The following is an 18174-nucleotide window of genomic DNA, read 5'->3' as shown; positions in this document are numbered from 1 at the left end:
CACATTTATTTTGAAACAAATACCTGCCATCATGTCATTTCATCTGTACATATTTCAGTTTGTGTTGTGAAAGAGTACTCTTGTTTTCAACATAACCACAATAGCATTATCATATGCAGGCAGATTAATAGTAATTCAATAATATCATCATCCATTTTTTTCCCACAGTTTATTTGAATCAAGATAAAAATGAGGTCCCTATCTCCCAATTGGTTAATATATCTCTTAAGTCTTTAATAACATATGTAGAGTTTCAATTTGATGATTTCAACACTGTGGTATTTAGCATATTACTCTGCTACATATTCCTTATAAATTGGTAGCTAGATCTAGAAGCTTCGCAAGATTCATGTTCATTTTTTTTGGCAGGAATACTCCATAGGTGATGTTAAATATTCCTATTTAGAGACATGTAACTTCTGGTCATCTCTCTTTCTGTGTTTTTAGCAGCAGTTAATGATTGTTACCTTGATTCATTAATTCACTAGGTGTTACAGGATGGTTGTAATTCTTAATCTATATTCCTTCATCATTTGTTAGATGGAATCTTTCCAAAAAGGAAAAGCTGTCTTAATTAGTTATCCTGAGTATAGTTCATATAGGAAGGGCAGGAAAATGCTTGTTTCTTTTCCTTTATTTACCAGTTTCAAAATAATAACTCAGCTCCTAGTATCCTTCAAAGGCAACCAGATATTTATATATATTTAAATATCACTGATTCAGTTTCTTTTCTGGTTATCAGTCTGTTCAAGTTTTCTATTTCTTGCTGTTTCAGTTTTGGCAGTTTATATCGTTAGATATTAATAAGAATTCATGGATTTAAAATGTTATATATTTTAAGTCTTTTGCAGTTATTATTCTTATTGATATCCAAATTGCCTCATCTTTACTTAAAATCATTTTCATCACATTGGCTCCTGAGTCTTTTGACATAAGGCTGATAGTTTTGGAGAGCTTCCTTGCATTTTGTATAACAAGACATTCTAGGCTAATCTTGTATACTCTTGGCCAGTATTGAATCAATCCAATTTTTAATAATGGTTTTCCAGCTTCGATAGTTTTTTTTTTAGAAGCACGTGTTTTTGCCATAGTAAATAGATTGAAATAAAGTGTAGCACATTAATAAAATTTATAGAGCAGTGTGATCACATTAGGTAAATCCCACATTTTATAGGCAAAAAGAAATCAGCATTCTTCTGAGAAAGATGTAGGACTTTCTGGAATCAAGAAGATGATGTGATGAGTCCTGAATTCTTTTTGGAGCCCAGATTTTGTGTTGTTCACTAAGTTATTAATAGAAATGAAGAATTTAGGTTGGCTGTGAAGAATTGAAGTAATATGGAAGACAAGTTTATGTACTGCTTTTCCAAGTGCTAAACTGCAGATTTAACTTAAGGTAATAAATTCCCCAATTGTTTCCCTTCTCAATCCTACATATAAGGTAATGTATTTTTATTAAAAAGAGAAAGAAATTTTCTAAGTTGTATGATGCTATAAGCAAAGTTACTGATAAATAGTAAATGGGTCTTACATTTGGAAAGTTAAGTAAATGTAACAAATCTGAGCTAGAAAACTAACTGTTACCATCTGGGCTAATAGGTGAACATTTTAATCTCTATGGGATCAGTCCCGATAACAAAAATATGATGTGACAGAAGGCTGAGGAAAAACAACTGCCGACTGAAAGACAATAGGAGGAAAGATAATAGCCTCATCGAGATTATTGGCTCGTATGCTCACAGAGACTTATGTACATTTGTCTCCCTGAAAATGTTTGCAACCTCTTGAGGATGTTAATATGAAATGATAGACTGTCATATGTAAAGAAACAGTCTTTCCCATTCTGTAAGAGAAAGAAATGTGTGTAATGTCTTTGGATCTCACTTTAACCAAAGGTATCACAGACATTACTCTTCAGTAATATCCGAAAGAAGACAGCTGAGAGAGCTGAAAGAAGGGGAGACTATTTTCTCCCAAACCATGGTTCTTGCCATCAGAACAACAGCATATAGATAAAAGAGTTTTTGATGTGAAGCGGAAATAATCAATGTTGATAAAGATCATCATTGTAGCTTTTTAGAGGAGTCAACATCCCCTCAGTTGCACAAAAATATCAGCCTTAAAAATATATTTGCTGTCAATTTCACAATGTAATTCTGAGTTATTCAAGTATTTTTATCAGTCATCATTTTTCTTTGCCTTCCTAGGCTTATCAACACTGCAAGCTGTGCTGGATTCTGCTGCTGAAAAGAAATGGCAAGTGACTGCTATCAATGTGGGAAACATTAACAATGACAAGAAAGATGAGACATACCGATCACTTTTTCAAGATCTGGAGTTAAAAAAGGAACGGCGTGTAATCCTAGACTGTGAACGGGATAAAGTAAACGACATCGTAGACCAGGTTGGCTACTCTCTGTTTTCTAATGGCACCAAGTATAGAATGTGCATGCAGTGTCAGCATTTGCAGTATTTGTGTGAGGTGCTGAACCGCAGTTCTTCCTTTATGGTTTATGTAGGATGCAGCAAAGATCATCAATTAAAATATCTCTGGCTTTGGTTAGCAATAGCAGATGGTCTTCAATCATGCTGACACATCATATTAATCATTAACTATATTAAATATGTAACTATTGAGTCTTCTGTTTTATATGGTAAGCATTGCCCTAAACTTCGATATTTTTAGTTGGAAATTTAAAATTTAACTTGTTGAACTTTTTAGAGATAAAGGAATAGCCACCAATTAAGTGAAAATAAGGCTGGGGTTCTAAGGGAAACGTGAGTAGTTCATGGCAAAACATGGAGAACGTCAAACATTAGAGCACGGTATGGAACATTAAGCCTATATTGTCTGAATGCATCTGAGTCTTCAGAGAAAGCCTGTATGTAGGAGAGACATAGTCTGTGTTTGATGTTTGAGAAGCTTACTGGACATAAGGATGTTTTATCTGTGCTTACCATACCACCTTGATTCCACTTAAGGTCTTTTAGGATAGGACAGCCATTCAGTAATATCCTAATGATAAAAATAAGGTCCACTATATTATATACATAGGTTAAGTGACCAGGGATGTTGGTGAAGCAGCATCATGATTTAATGAGTTAAGATCTGCTTCACTGGGTATCTGCTTCTTTTCCCAGCTGATAAATGTGTGTGTGTGTGTGTGTGTGTGTGTGTGTGTGTGTGTGTGTGTAGTGGCTGCTAGTTCCTTGGGATAATATAGGACTGGAAGAAAAATATGCAGCTAAGTATGCATTTCTAGGTCTTTCTAGGCTTTGCGGAGACAATTAATTCACTAATTTGTATAACACAAAGCATTTTGCAAACACGAATGTTGATGCAGCTTTAATTGATATGTAATAATACAGGCCCTAAGACATACAAAATGGATCTTGCATAAAATATTAAATAACTGGATAAAACTAACTTGTTATAAGAAAGAGCTAAATGTTATTTGCCAGAGTGGTGAACATTTCCGTGGAAAAATCTTGATTCCTGTCTCAGGAGATGAAGTTAACGTTGTTTTTAACCTGAAGGTCTTGTGTTCAAATGTGAACCTCAACAACTCATTTGAATTTCATAGGAGAGTCTCATTAAAACTGAATTTTAATAATAGTTATTAGTCTTTTTGTAAAGAATTTATGTATTCATGGATCATCATAACAAATGTTGGTGAATGTCTATATGAAAATAATTATTTCCAAAACTAGAAGAGGGAAACTATGGAGAAATTGGGAATATATGGAATGGAATGTTTTGAAACAAATATATGATGATTAAATGTCCATATGGACATCCATTCAAAAGGTACAGAGAGTTTGCACATGTATATTGTATTTTCAAAAGACACTCCTGAATTTGTTAAATGAGTGTGTACAATGGTTGGTTGCATCATTCAGCAAACACTAACTGCAGACATCCTTTGTGTCTAGAATTAAATATGCAAAGAAAGGGAAGAATGGGATCTGTACCCCCATTAACCCATGTTTAGAAGGGAAGATAAATTTTACAAGTCACACTGTAGTACTACAAGTTAGAAATTCATATACTGGCAGCATTTATCTGGCTTGGGTTCGTTCATTTACTCATTCAATAAATTTCCTTGAGTGTCTGTTTGCCAGACAGGCACTGTGGTGGATCCAAGAAAGTAATGTTAAATAAAACAGGCAAAACCCCATTAAGGTGAATATTTATGATATATTTACAGAAATTAATATGCAATTATAATGATGGTATATATATATATTTATATATAAATATATATATATATATATATATAAATGAAGAGAACGAGATGTTATGAAAAAAATTTAGATTAGGAGATCATGGAAGACCTTTAAGGAAGAGAGTTTACCAAGCAAAAAGTGGACTTGAAGTACATTTCAAGAAAAGGAAACACTATTTACTTATTCACTCTATCAATACTTATAAGAGAACAGAGGTGATGAAACTTTATTGTTATAATAGCTTAAAGTTAGAAAGAGAATCAATCTTTGTTGATTATGAGTATTTTATCATTCAACAAATCCTTGGAGTTACTTATTTCTGATTGTGATTGGGTGGGAAAAAGGACTCAGCCATCAGAAACATTTAGAAATCAATATAAATTTAGTATTGTTAGTGCAATGTTAATGATTATTATAAAGCAAAAATGTGATAGTATGGTCAACATGAATTCCTATGTAGGAGGCAGAGCTAGTAAATTTTCATATCCCCTCCCTTTCTTTCAGTGAACGCTAAACTCAACTACTGCTAGCACCATTTATATGATTTTGTTGTTGTTGTTGTTGTTTGTTTGTTTTTAATTCCCAGAAGGAAGACATACATGATTCAGAAAGTAGAATGAACAGTAAGCAGAATCAACAGATGTCAGTAGAAGTATGAGGGACATAATCAACTCAATTCAAGTGATGCTAATTAATATATTTTTCATGCAGAAGGACATCTTTTCTTCACAATTTTCCTTTCAATACAGAGGGTTCATTTTCTTGGAAACAGCGATTTAGTTGTATTACATAAAAATAGGTTAGAAAATGATATAAGCCCTAACTCTCTTCTAAATAGCTATCACTTAACATCAAAGGGGCATTTGATGGAATCTTTCCTAGGATTTTTGCCCTTGTTATTTAACTAAATGCATTGCTTTGGAGTACCTGACTTTGTCTGGGATAAGGGAAGGTCAGGGAAGTCTTTTCCCAGGAGGTAACATTGGGCTGAGATTCCTTGTGCCTGAAGCATTAATAAGACAAATGATATGGTGGTGGAGAGAGCTTTCCAAGCAGAGGAAATAGAATATGTGAAGTCCTGAGGTGATGGAAGGAAGCCTTTTCATGTACAAAAATACTTAGAAAGAGGGCTGATGAGACTCTAGTATAGAGAATGGAAAAAGAGGGTCTGGAGAAGCTTGCAAGATGATTGGACTTTGTAGCATAAATTAAGGATTTTGTTTATTATGCTACAAGCAATGGGAAGCCATCAAAACTGTGTCATCAGGGAAATGGTTTGAAATTTTGTCTGGATAAATGAGGCTAATGGTTTGAAATTTTGTCTGCAGCCCTGCCATTTCATGCTTTCTATTGGTGTGGCAGTTCTATTAAACATAAAAATTATATTTGAATATCTAAGTACTAGGACTATAGTGAGGTCATTTCACCAATGTTTACTCTCTTGAATTGCTATAGATCAGTGAAAAGTCACATTGATTCAGTAATGCCCCAAACTGTCGTGAGCATTACCAAGACGACCATATTTACCTTGCCCTTGAGTTTTGACTTAGATTTGTGGAGAAAGATTAGCTTCTCTGATGTTTTGCTGCCTCAAGCTGGAAATAAAAATGTTCATTTGAACTAAATTGCAAACATTTCAAGACTCTTAAGATGGGAATATTATTTTATAGATTCATATAAGAATTATATGCTTATTAATATTTTTAAAAATTTATGTTCTACTATAAGTTTGAGTGTCGATGTGTGAATATAAAATCTCAGGTGTTGGTTTCAGCTGTCTAATGTTTTAGAAAAATAGCTTTTGTAGGAATAAAATTGTGACATTATGGATTCAATATTCTTTTCATTTTACATTTCTTAAAATCTTGTGACCTTATTTTCACTGTTGACTAAACTGAAGTAATTATTGTTCAGTTATTGACTCCTTGAAAGATAGCATTTATAAAGCACTAAAATGTATTGTTACTTTTTTTTGAGAGAAATATTCTCTGGATTTGATAATTGTATTTTGTCAAGTAGGACTCATCATAGAATATCAGAAAATAAAATTCCACTTTTTTCCTCAATTGGGTCATAACATCAATAATTTTAATTTATATTATTTGCATGTATTAAATAATTGTTTCTTTATCTTTGTTAGGTTATTACCATTGGAAAACATGTTAAAGGTTACCATTATATCATTGCAAATCTGGTAGGTGAATTAATTGATATTTATAATTTTAATAGAGTTACTTATAAAATAGTTTTGAATGACCAGCATTTATCAGTGTTATTTTTAAAAACATATCTTGATTATATTGATCAATTAGAAGTGATAATATTTTTCTGAGTTTGTGTTTTAGACTCACTTCTCACTTTACATTTTCTAATCAATTTCCTATTATAAGTGATGTAAGAAATATTTGACAAACTTTATAAATTGTCTTAGAAGGCATATTTAATTATGGAAAAGTTTTCAAAAATATATAAAGTTTAGTTGTTCAAATTTCCTCTTGTTTCTCACTATCACAGTGTTTTATAATTTTTCCCTCTGTGCATTCCTTTAAAGTTTTTAGTAAATATAGTATCTGAAATAAATGCACATTTGGGAGAATACATCAGTGAAAAATTAAAGCTGCAAATGTCAAGAATATTAATATATTATTATTTATTTCTGATTTTCTATTTAATATGTAAGCAACACAATGAAATTAAATCCCTGTAGCTGATCACTTTTTCATTGGGATTTCTGTCAAATTACGATTATACTGAACATCCAACTGGTTAGTTGTATCTCCCTCTCTTAAGTATAATCAGAGCCAATTTAGAATTATTGTTAGATATTTTTTTTCAAAATAGTTTTCAGATCAGTAGTAAAATGACCTTAAGCCTTTACCGTTGCAAAAGTTTATGTTCTTTGAGGAAGTATTATCTTACTGGACTGAGAAAACTGCCCTCCCCAAACTCAGGAAGATAATGAGAAAAGGAAGGAAAAAATGAGAGCTTATTCTAAATAGCATAATAGGACTCTGAAAAGGTTTCATATTTACCCAAATGTAGAATTCTCTCTTTATTTTTTTTCTTTTGTTTGTTTGTTTATTTAGAAAGAGAGAGGGAGAGAGAAAGAGGGAACGAGGCTAAGGGCAGAGGGAGAGGGAGAGGGAGAGAGAGAACTCCAAGCAGGCTCTACGCTCAGCATCATGGAGCCCTACTCGGGGCTTGAGGTCTTGTGCCTGAGATCATGACCTGAGCCCAACCAAGAGTCGGCAGCTTAACCCACGGAGCCCAGGCACCCCTGTAGATTTGTTTCTGTAGGTGGTTTCTGGAATATTAGATTGTTATATCAGAAGACATTCTTTCTAGTAATGATGGAAAAAAAAAAAGAACTTTACAACTGATAGATACTGTTTTCACTAGAAGGTGGCACCAGTGATTTAGAATATTAAATCTCAAACCTGCATGTTATTAGTAGAAGTTGATTGTTCAGATAAAACTTCTGTTTACCGGGGCCCCTGGGTAGCTCAGTCGTTAAGCGTCTGCCTTCAGCTCAGGTCATGGTCCCAGGGTCCTGGGATCGAGCCCCGCATCGGGCTCCCTGCTCAGCGGGAAGCCTGCTTCTCCCTTCCCACTCCCACTGCTTGTGTTCCCTCTCTCGCTGTATCTCTCTCTGTCGAATAAATAAAAAATCTTTAAAAAAAAAAAGAAAAAACCTTCTGTTTACCAATGAAATTGCTAACTACTATAAAATTCATTAGAATTTATCCATTAATATGATATTATAGATCCTAAATGACCCCCTACCAGAGAAGCAAGGGTTAAAATAGATGAAGCTCTGTATTCACTCTCTTCAGAGCCACATTCTGTGCAAAGAACAGCCTGGACAGTCAGTCCCCTGTGTGAGTTGTGCCATTTGATGAACAACACAGAGCCACATTGAAAGCCTCGTGATCTTTAAAAATGTCCAGATGGAAAAGATTATATTGGAACATTGAGAAATAATGACAGAAGTTGGCTCATCAATTTGAGAGTTGATATCTGATGCTATGAAAAGGAAAGAAATGTACGGATGACCAAAGTAAAAAAAATAAAAAAAATAGAAAACAAGAGCCTGCTGCTGTCATGCTTCTAGGGAGGAACATACCTAGTATTTTATCTGAATTCAAATTCTGCTTTTCCATTTCTGAATACTTGGTATCTTCACCATATGGAACTTCTAGTGAATCAGTAAGTTCAAAGAATCTGAGGAGTGCTGCAGTTTCTGAGAACTTAGAGCTTGAAAATTTCACTGACATTTAAAATTGAAGAATGCCATTCAGAGTTGAAGAGCTTTCATCTTCCAAACTCTTGGTTTGAGATGTCCCCCTTTCCCTGTCCAGGGTCTAATGATTGTTAAAGGAGGTGGCTATAAATGGTAGAAAAGTCCTCAGATACCATTATTGATGAATTTCCTCAGGAATTGGTAATGCTTGATTAGGCTCCCAAAACACAGATTGTGATTAAGTTCCTGATATAGCATTTAAAAGGATAATTTTTACATAAAGTGATGAAGAAGTGGTCATAAAGGGATCCAGTTCTCATTTCTTCAACCCATAGATATGGACAGAAAGTACTGCAATCCATCGCCACCTGCCTACCTTACAGTGAAGCACATTTGTCAAGGAGCCTCCCTCATGCACATGGAAATTCCAAGAAATGTTTTAGTGTCTAGGTGTTAAATAGCCAAAGAGAATCAGGCATTTGAGAAAAGTCTGGTCCATGAAGGATGTAATACAAAACAAACAAATAAATAAATGAATAAATAAACAGAAACAGGGCAGGCAGAAAACACAATAAAAATGTTTAAAATTGTAATGAGTATCTGCAGAGAAAGAGAAGAAAATTAACTATCCATAAAGAAGGGGGAATAATGAAGGGGGGGGGAATTGGAGGGGAAGACGAACCATGAGAGACTATGGACTCTGAGAAACAAACTGAGGGTTCTAGAGGGGAGGGCATTGGGGGGATGGGTTAGCCTGGTGATGGGTATTAAAGAGGGCACGTACTGAATGGAGCACTGGGTGTTATACACAAACAATGAATCATGGAACACTACATCAAAAATTAATGATGTAATGTATGGTGATTAACATAACATAATAAAATTAAATTAAATTAAAAAAAGAGAAAGTATGTTATGAAAAAGAAAAAAAACTCAGGGAATAAGAAAGACCTATGGGAAGTTTTTTTTTTTTTTTCTAAAATAACAAGTAAAATTATATGACTTTGATGATAAGGTTAAGAAAAATCTTCTAGAGTATGTAACAAAATGACAATACAATATGAAGTGGTGTGTGCAGGGAATTTGTGAGGAACTTAGATGTTTAATCTAAGAGTTACAATATCTTAATACTAGGCATTCTAGAAAGACAGAATAGTGAAGACAGGGGAAAGAGACTATCAAAGAGCATTCAGAAAAATTCCCAGTACTCAATGACACAAATATGCCCATTGAGTACACAAAACAATGAAAGAAGAGAGACTTCTTTCATGTTTCAAAGAAAATGTCGTCATGAAATTTCAGAGATCAATAGAAGATCTTAAAAGTTTCGGACAGGTGGGAGGTGGAGGCAGAGAGGAGTATGAAGCAGGTCACATAAAAAAGTAATTAGAAATAATGACATTGTATTTTTCAATAGGAACAATAAAAGTCAGATTATGAGAGTCTCAACCTAAAATTCGGTACCCAGCCAAAATAATCAAGTGTCAGAGCAAAATGAAGATATCTTGAGACATTCAGTGTCTCAAGAAATTTACCTCCAATGTGTCTGAGGAAAGTATTGAGGGCTCTGGAAGAAGAAGGGAGTAAAACATGAGAGAATAGTGATCCAGGAAGTGGGCGAACAAGTCAGAAACATGGTGAATGGACACTCCAGAGGAACAGTTGCAGAGGAGATGGAAAGAGGCACCAATTCAGAAGGTCTCCTGCCAATTAAATATTCAGAAAAAAGAGAAACAGATTTCTTGATGTGTTTGATATTACTTAAATAATTTACTCATATAAACATGAAAAGTTCTCATGGAGCAACTAGAGAAAAATAAGGACAGGTATATAGAAAACTATAGTAGTGAAAAAAAATGAAGCAATTATTAACGTCAGACCTGGGTGGCTCAGTTGGTTAAGTGCCCGACTCTTGATTTCCACTCAGGTCATGATCTCGGGGTTCTGAGATCGAGCCTTGCCTCTGTGCTGAACTTGGAGCCTGCTTAAGATTCTCTCTCTCTCTGCCTCTCCCCCTCAACTTGTGCTCTCTCTCTCTTAAAAAAAAAAAAAAAATGAAAGAAGGAAAATGCAGTCCTACCACATTATTTGACTTTGTTCTGAATAATAGAATTATAAATACGAAAACCATGAACATGGAAATGAGTGAACAGGTAAATGTGAATGAATTACATACTCATCTGACATAAGCAGAAACTCAATAAAAAATATCTAAAATGGATAAATTAAGAAAGAATAGTGAAAATGTGTCATACAGAAATATGGAGGTAAATATATGAAAAACATAAATTACTGAAATTTATTGTTTTGAAGCAGCTTAACTGGAGCATGGGTGGGGCAGAGCAGAAAAGCTGTGACTTTTGTTCTATATATTCTTGCACTATTTGCATTATTTTAATGAAAAGAAAAACCAAAATAATGAGCTAATAACAAAGTAATTATCCTTCTTCACACAAATAGTATTAAAATATGTTTTTTAATATCAATAACAAAGAAAAGATTCTCCTGTATTTTGGATTCAGGGATGTTTTCAATCCTATGCAGAATAATAAGGAGTAAATGTATAAAGTAAAAATATTTATAATTGTGATTTATTAAAATTGTGATTTCATCTTTGAGAGAATGTACTCTCAAATTGAGATAGAATTTATGACAGCACAATATTTGAAATCAATGGAAGCACCACATGATAGTTTTACTAATGACTGAATTCATTCTAATAATGCAAGTGATTGATTTTTAAACTTTCATATATGTTATAAAAAATTAAGTTGCATACTTAATATGAAATTATTTGACTGTTCTCAAATAATGACTAGGCATTTAGTACTTTCCATTCTCCTTTTAAAGATGTTTTATCACCTGAGAGAATGAACAATTTAAATAGGAATAACTTGCTTACCATTTTGTAGCTCTTGGGAACTAGCTTTATGTTACTGAGTATCTCTAACTCTATGGTAGTGCTCTGTTGTAGATTGAATAAATAAAACCAGTATATATATATATATATATATATATATATATATATATATATATATATACTTATAACAGTATTTCTCAATAAAATAGAGAGCTTTTATGTGAGTACAATCAATAAAAAATCATTGATTAAAGATCCACAGTGATGCCAAGATGGCAGTAGGTACTGGTTCAGAATATTGGCTGTAAATACACAAACATTTACTCTAGGCTTTTTATCCCTCATGTGTTCTTTGACATTTGTAAAACCACAATGTATAGAGTTATTTGGTAAATGTTAAGTTCTCTTTGATTCTCAGGAAAGCCTGACATACGTTTTCTATGTCTAGGGATTTACTGATGGAGACCTATTAAAAATTCAGTTTGGAGGCGCAAACGTCTCTGGATTTCAAATAGTGGACTATGATGATTCCCTGGTATCCAAATTTATAGAAAGATGGTCAACACTGGAAGAAAAAGAATACCCTGGAGCACACACAACTACAATTAAGGTATATCTCTATCTACTAATATGTACATTTACATCTGTGTCTACATATCTGTATCTTTATCTATCCATATCTAACTGCTGACAAGTAGCCTGTTCTCTGGGACACTCTAGGAAGAAGATAAAAATCTTAATTTGTTTTAGTAACTAAAAACAATAAATGCTTTATGCAATCAAACAAGGAATCTTTGAATTCTAAATGCAGTGCACTATTCTGATATGAGCAATGCCCGGACTCATCTTTTATTCTCCATGGGTTTGGACTTCCCTTGTTTATTCAACATATTTTATTATTCATACACCTACATGCATATATTTACCACTAAATATTAAATGTTTCTGCTGTTGATAAGAAGGGCTTTTTCCCTTCTGTTGGTCACCTTACTGACAGCAGAGATAAGAGTGGATCATAGAGTAAGTGGAATGAGAGGATCACATTCTTTATGAAACTAGACTTACAAAAAGTAAGAGCAAAAATTGCAAAGCATTTCAAATGCAGAGTGATTTTGTTTGTTTATTTGTGTATCATCAAGCAGATTGTGTATGAACCTGTCAGGGATAGTGTTATTTCAGTTGCTCTCCCTGTTTATACATCAGGCAGAGGTTTTGTCATTGTTGTTTTCTGCACCTAATGGAAAAAAAAAAGATATGGTTGTTTGGCTTTTAATTTGTGTCTGACTGTGAGACTGGCCCTAGGTAAGGATTAAAAGCATTGAATTCTCTACTTTTGGGTATATAAATGGATCCTGTTAATTTTAAGTTAAATTCATGAAAGCATCTCATAGAATGTTAAAGAATAGCCCAGAGTTCATTTTTTCTCAAAACTAGGTGACTTCTTGTTTGGTGACCTTGACTGATACTCAACATGTACGTGGTTTATAACAGTACTGTGGGCTTGTAGGGGTACCTTCAGGTAGCAAAGCTGATGAGAAGACAAATGGACATCTAGTCTTTTCATTGGTGTCAGGGTGTGTCTCCACCTGCTGCTCTCATTCTGTGGAATTTCAGGGTTCCATCCATTCCAAGGTGGTGCCTTTTAAGCTTTCTGATGAAGATTGCATGTGGCATTCATCACCAAATAGAACTAACATGTTCCTTTTGAATACTCGATTAGTCATCGTGTTCCTACCATTGCTGTCTACTGTGAGAAGGATGAGAGCAAAATGAGATGACTATTTTCTCATGGAAGTCATATCATTATTGAAGTGCATGGTCATGTAACAAAATGCAAGGCAAATTTGGGGTATGAGAGATCTAGCAATGCATTCTGTTAACATTTTCACCAAAACCTAGCTCTAGATTTCACTCTGTTGGGAGCTTGCTCCCTTCCTGCTGTAGCACTTAAAAAACAAAAACAAAAACAAAAACAAAAAAAAGAATCTCATTTTGATAATCCCCAGTCGAATGGAGGAGACTAACATGTCAATTAGCAAACGTAACAGAGAATGATGCGTGTAAAATATGCCAGCCCCCCAGCATATGATTAGGACAGTATGGAGGAAGGGATGTTAAGGAGGACTCTCCAGAGGTGGGGCATCTAGGCAGGGCTTTGCACGTGGTTGAGCAGGAGAAAAAGTATGGGAGGGTGCTGGGAAAAGAGCCTGTACACAGACTCAAAGTGATACAAGAGCATGACAGAGTCAGGAAACTGTAGTTTTTCTTCTGTTTTTTTTTTTGTTGTTGTTGTTGTTTGTTTGTTTTGTTTTGTTTTGTTTTGATTTCTCCGCTGTAAAAATTTAAAATATTTGGGTTGGATGGGAGATGAACATTTTATGGGAGTTACCAAGAGATAAGGCTCTTCAAATGTCAACAGATATAAAAGATAGGAATTACAGGACAGGGCTTTCACGATTTTTGTTTGTTCCATGGGCAGAAGAAAGGAAGAAAAACTAGTTGGGGGACGATATAGTATTTTCTAATATAAACAAGTAGCATATCTTTGATATATGATCCGTTTAAGGAAGGAAAGCAAGAATATTTCCTAATGAGATTATTTCTTTCTATGTTGTCTTTGGGTCATTGACTGTACCAGGTACATTGCCTGATAATTTAAATCACGTTTTGTTATCACCACAATAAAAACTTACAGGCATAAAAATCTGTAAAAATGCAATTCATTACATGAATTCTCTGCATGGTTAGGCTTTGGAAATAATATAAATTATTTCAAGTTGTAGGAATATTAAATAAATGATTGTTTTAAAGTTTTTGTCTCCTCCAAAAGTTAACAAAGCTTCCATAGTTTCTTAATTAAAATCATTCTTATTCAATAAATACAAGTAAAATATAAATGTTTCAATGTTTCACATATTTTAATAACCACAAAATATAAATTACAAATGTTAGATTTATTCATTCTTATACTCTGTACAAAAAATAACTCTAGAGTCATGGTACTGAGATTTTAAATCTGACTCACCAATTTGCTAATTTCAGGCAACATTCATTCTTTATTCATTTATCAATCCATTTATCCATTCAATACATATTTATTGAGTTTTTACTCTGCAGGCTGGCACTGTTCTAAATGTCAGAGAAATGACAAAGTTCTAGTCTGAGAGCATTAAGGAACTACCAGAAGAAAGTGATTATCATGGTTTTGATACAGGAAGATTACTGGCTACCCCCCTTTTGCAACATTGTCTGCTGACAATAGATTGTAGGGTGTACATCTGATGGCAGGTGAGCTTTTAGGAAGATCACAAACAATCCAGGCAGCCGATGCAACTGATCATGGTTGTTTGAACCGTGGTGATGGCACCAGGGTGGAGGGAAATCAATGGATTTGCTACAATTGCCAATTATTTCAGATTTCTTTATTTGTAAACAAAAAAATTATTGCAGAAATCATAGCCATTCATTATATAGTAATATAAATTCAGTTGAAAGGTATCTGTGGGTTAAAAACAAGATTCGGAAAGGCAGTCTGCCTCCTGACCCCTATCTCCTACAGTGCTTTACACGCAGTACACACACAGTAGATATTGGTTGAAATGAAAAATATAAAGAAACCCTTTGAAAATAACAAATCACTGAGAAAGAAAAAAAAGTAATTATCATTGCTCTGAAATTTGGTTAAAATTTCTGTGCTAACATTTGTTATGTCCTTTTATTCAGTCCTGGCAGAAAAGTAGTGTTATTTTACCTGATGAACTGTAGGATGACTTTAGTCATCAGACCTGAACCATCATGGCACCTAGATTTAAATGAGACAGTTAAAGTGACCATTTTACCTTCCTTAAAAAATGTTTCAAACGTGGCAGATAATAAAGATGATTTGCCACTCTCTCAAAAATAATTTACAAATATTTCTATTTTTAGATATATTTTCAGTGTTTTCGGTGTCTTCAGCAACTTGCAAGATGATAGCTATCCATTCTGTCTTGTCATATTGACAATCTGAACCTTAGTTCAATTTCTGTGTCTGTGATGTTCTGCTGTTCTGCCGAAGTTGAGGGATTCAACACTGATGCGTGACCGTGACTGACATTTTTGTGGCACTTTAAATAATGGTTTTCCCACCAGAATCTCATTTCAGTCAGGAAATGACTTAAAGCGCAGACTCAAACTTTTTAAATTGCTGTCCTAAGAGAGTTATTAGGCCTGTCTGAAAATAGCGTCATCTTTTTCAGTTCAGTAATTAGCGCTGTGCGTTATATAGTACCCTGCTGGCTTAATAGAATTAATTCTGCTTCTTGAACATTTTAACTGACCAAAACCACTGCTGACACATTGGCATCCCTACTCCTAATATTAAAGTATTTTGTCACACAATAGCCTAAAGGCTTGACATGTTTAGTTTCTTATATTCTATGGCTTGGAAAGTATATAAATGGTTGAAATAAGCCCATAAATTAAAATTTTGACATTGGGGGTACTTGGGTGGCTCAGTCGGTTAAGCGTCTGCCTTTTCTCAGGTCATGATCCCAGGATCCTTGGATAGAGTCCCATGTCGTCTCCCTCCTCAACGGGGAGTCTCCTCCCTCTCCCTCTGCTGCTCCCCCCCCCACCCCCTGGGCTCACACTCTCTTGAGCGCTCTCTGTCAGATAAATATGTAAAATATTTAAAAACATAAAAGAAATAATAAAAAATAAAATGAAGTTATGATATTGGTAAAAATAATTGAAAAAATAATATATTGTACTATTTAAACGTATATTACAGCATTAAAAGTAAAAAGGCATTACTACTATTTGTAATACTAATGCAGGATATCTGGATTCATCTCATTTCCACATTTCTTCATCTGTAAAGGGAATAAGTTTCGGTGATGTGTAAGATTTCTCCCAAATCTCTAATTCCATGATTATGGTGAAGTGCTAATTTAGGCACTTAATAAAACATATACTAACAGTTCTAATTTTCGCTGAATCTGTGACATCTCAATTGGTTCCTCTGTCTCCCAAAAATTGTAGTGACTTGCAGGCAGTCATCTCTTAACTCCAGATATCGAAATCAAATCCTAAAATATCTTGGAACATATTTGTTTATTTTTCCTGGATTATAAAAGATGAGGAATTTTCACTTTGTTAGACGATTCCTAGGAAGTGGGGAGAGTTCTGGAGGAATTTATGCAACCAACAAAATAAAAGACCTGTCTCTAAGAAAGTCTGTACCTACTGACGGGTGAATCAAAGCCAATGTTTTGATTTGAGTATCTTTTTTCCATCTTGATGAATCTAATTAGTTTTATCTGAAAATTTGAGTGCTTAAGTGAATGCAAAGTTTCAGAATGTAAAAGTCTTTGTCCTGAAGCAAGACTCAGTCAGGGTCAGTAGCCAATCTGGATAGTTTAGGTAAAATATGTTGTTTTTAATGTATTCCTTTCACATGAAGAGTCTTTCTTCACAGTGGCTTAAAATTATTTTTATTACTCATAAAGAATAATAAAGGATGTTAATTTTGGTTTCTTGCCAACAGAGCTGGTTTTCTCACCCTTGGAAATGTGTGCTTACTAAAGATGTTGATTTTTTTTTTAATTTTGTAATTACGATTTAACTTTTTTAGAGCAGTTTAAGGTTCACCACAACACTGAGCAAAAAATACCAAGAATTCCTATATACCACTGCCCCCACACATGCATAGCGTCCTCCAATATCTGCTTCACTCACCACAGTGATTCATTTGTTAGAATTGATGAACCTACATTGCCATCATAATTACCCAAAGTCCATATTTTACATTATGGTTCACTCTTAATGTACATCCTATAGTTTGGGACAAATGTATAATAACATGCTTCCATCATTATAGTCTCATAGTGAATATTTTCACTACTCTAAAAATCTTCTGTGCTCTGCCTATTCATCTTTCCTCTCACTCCTAGCAAACATGGATCTTTTTACTGTCTCTGTAGTTTTGCCTTTTCCAGAATGTCACATAGTTGGAATCATACAGTATGTAGCCTTTCTAGATTGGCTTTTTTTCACCTAGTAATATACATTCAAGGTTCCTCCATGTCTTTTCATGGCTTGGTAGCTCACTCCTTTTTAGCACTGATAATATTCCATTACCTGGATGTACCATTCACTTACTGAAGGACATCCTGGTTGCTTCCAAGTTTCAGCAGTTATGAATAAAGCTACCACGAATATCTGTGCACTGTTTTTTGAGTGGACCTATGGCTTTGACTCCTTTGGGTAAATACCAAATAGTACAATTGCTGCATCATATGGTAAGAGTATGTTTAGTTTTGTAAGAAACTGCCAAATTGTCTCCCAAAATGGCTGTACCACTTTGCATTCTTCTTTTTTTAATTATGTTATGTTAATCACCATACACTGCATCATTAGTTTTTGATGTAGTGTTCCATAATTCATTGTTTGCATATAACACCCAGTGCTCCATGCAGTACGTGCCCTCTTTAATACCCATCACCAGGCTAATTCTAACTAGCAATGAATGAGAGTTCCTGTTGCTCCATTGATGTTGAGTTTCTGTGAAGATATTGTGACTTTATGCAGTGAAGTTTCAAAGGGCATATATTCAACAAGCTTAAATAGCTTTATCACAGACACCTCTTTTGCAGAGGGTAGACTGCAATTAAATTTGAAATTAAGACAAGTGAATAAACAAGTTTATAATGTATTTCCAATACTGCTTTTTTTTTTTTAATGGCTCTAGTTGATTCTTGGTCATTGCCCAAAATCTAGAAAGAGAGGAAGGAAGGAAGGAAGGAAGGAAGGAAGGAAGGAAGAAAGAAAGAAAGAAAGAAAGAAAGAAAGAAAGAAAGAAAGAAAG

The 18174-nt window shown here is 34.2% G+C and overlaps 1 protein-coding gene across 3 annotated transcripts in view; it reads left to right on the top strand.

Annotated features, from left to right (window-relative positions):
• The window catches only part of GRIA2 (glutamate ionotropic receptor AMPA type subunit 2), a 153281-nt gene that overhangs the window by 81802 nt on the left and 53305 nt on the right, over nucleotides 1-18174 (top strand). For all 3 annotated transcript variants that reach the window (XM_021699027.1, XM_021699026.1, XM_021699028.1), the window contains exons 4-6: nucleotides 2208-2404; nucleotides 6368-6421; nucleotides 11776-11937. In XM_021699027.1, the coding sequence (XP_021554702.1) occupies nucleotides 2208-2404; nucleotides 6368-6421; nucleotides 11776-11937 (413 nt within the window). The remainder of the gene's footprint in view (nucleotides 1-2207; nucleotides 2405-6367; nucleotides 6422-11775; nucleotides 11938-18174) is intronic.

This window comes from Neomonachus schauinslandi, chromosome 2 (genome assembly GCF_002201575.2).
Source record: "Neomonachus schauinslandi chromosome 2, ASM220157v2, whole genome shotgun sequence".
Taxonomy (NCBI): Eukaryota; Metazoa; Chordata; class Mammalia; order Carnivora; family Phocidae; genus Neomonachus; species Neomonachus schauinslandi.
Note: the sequence above shows the minus strand (reverse complement) of the source record. Positions and strands in the feature narration are given on the sequence as shown.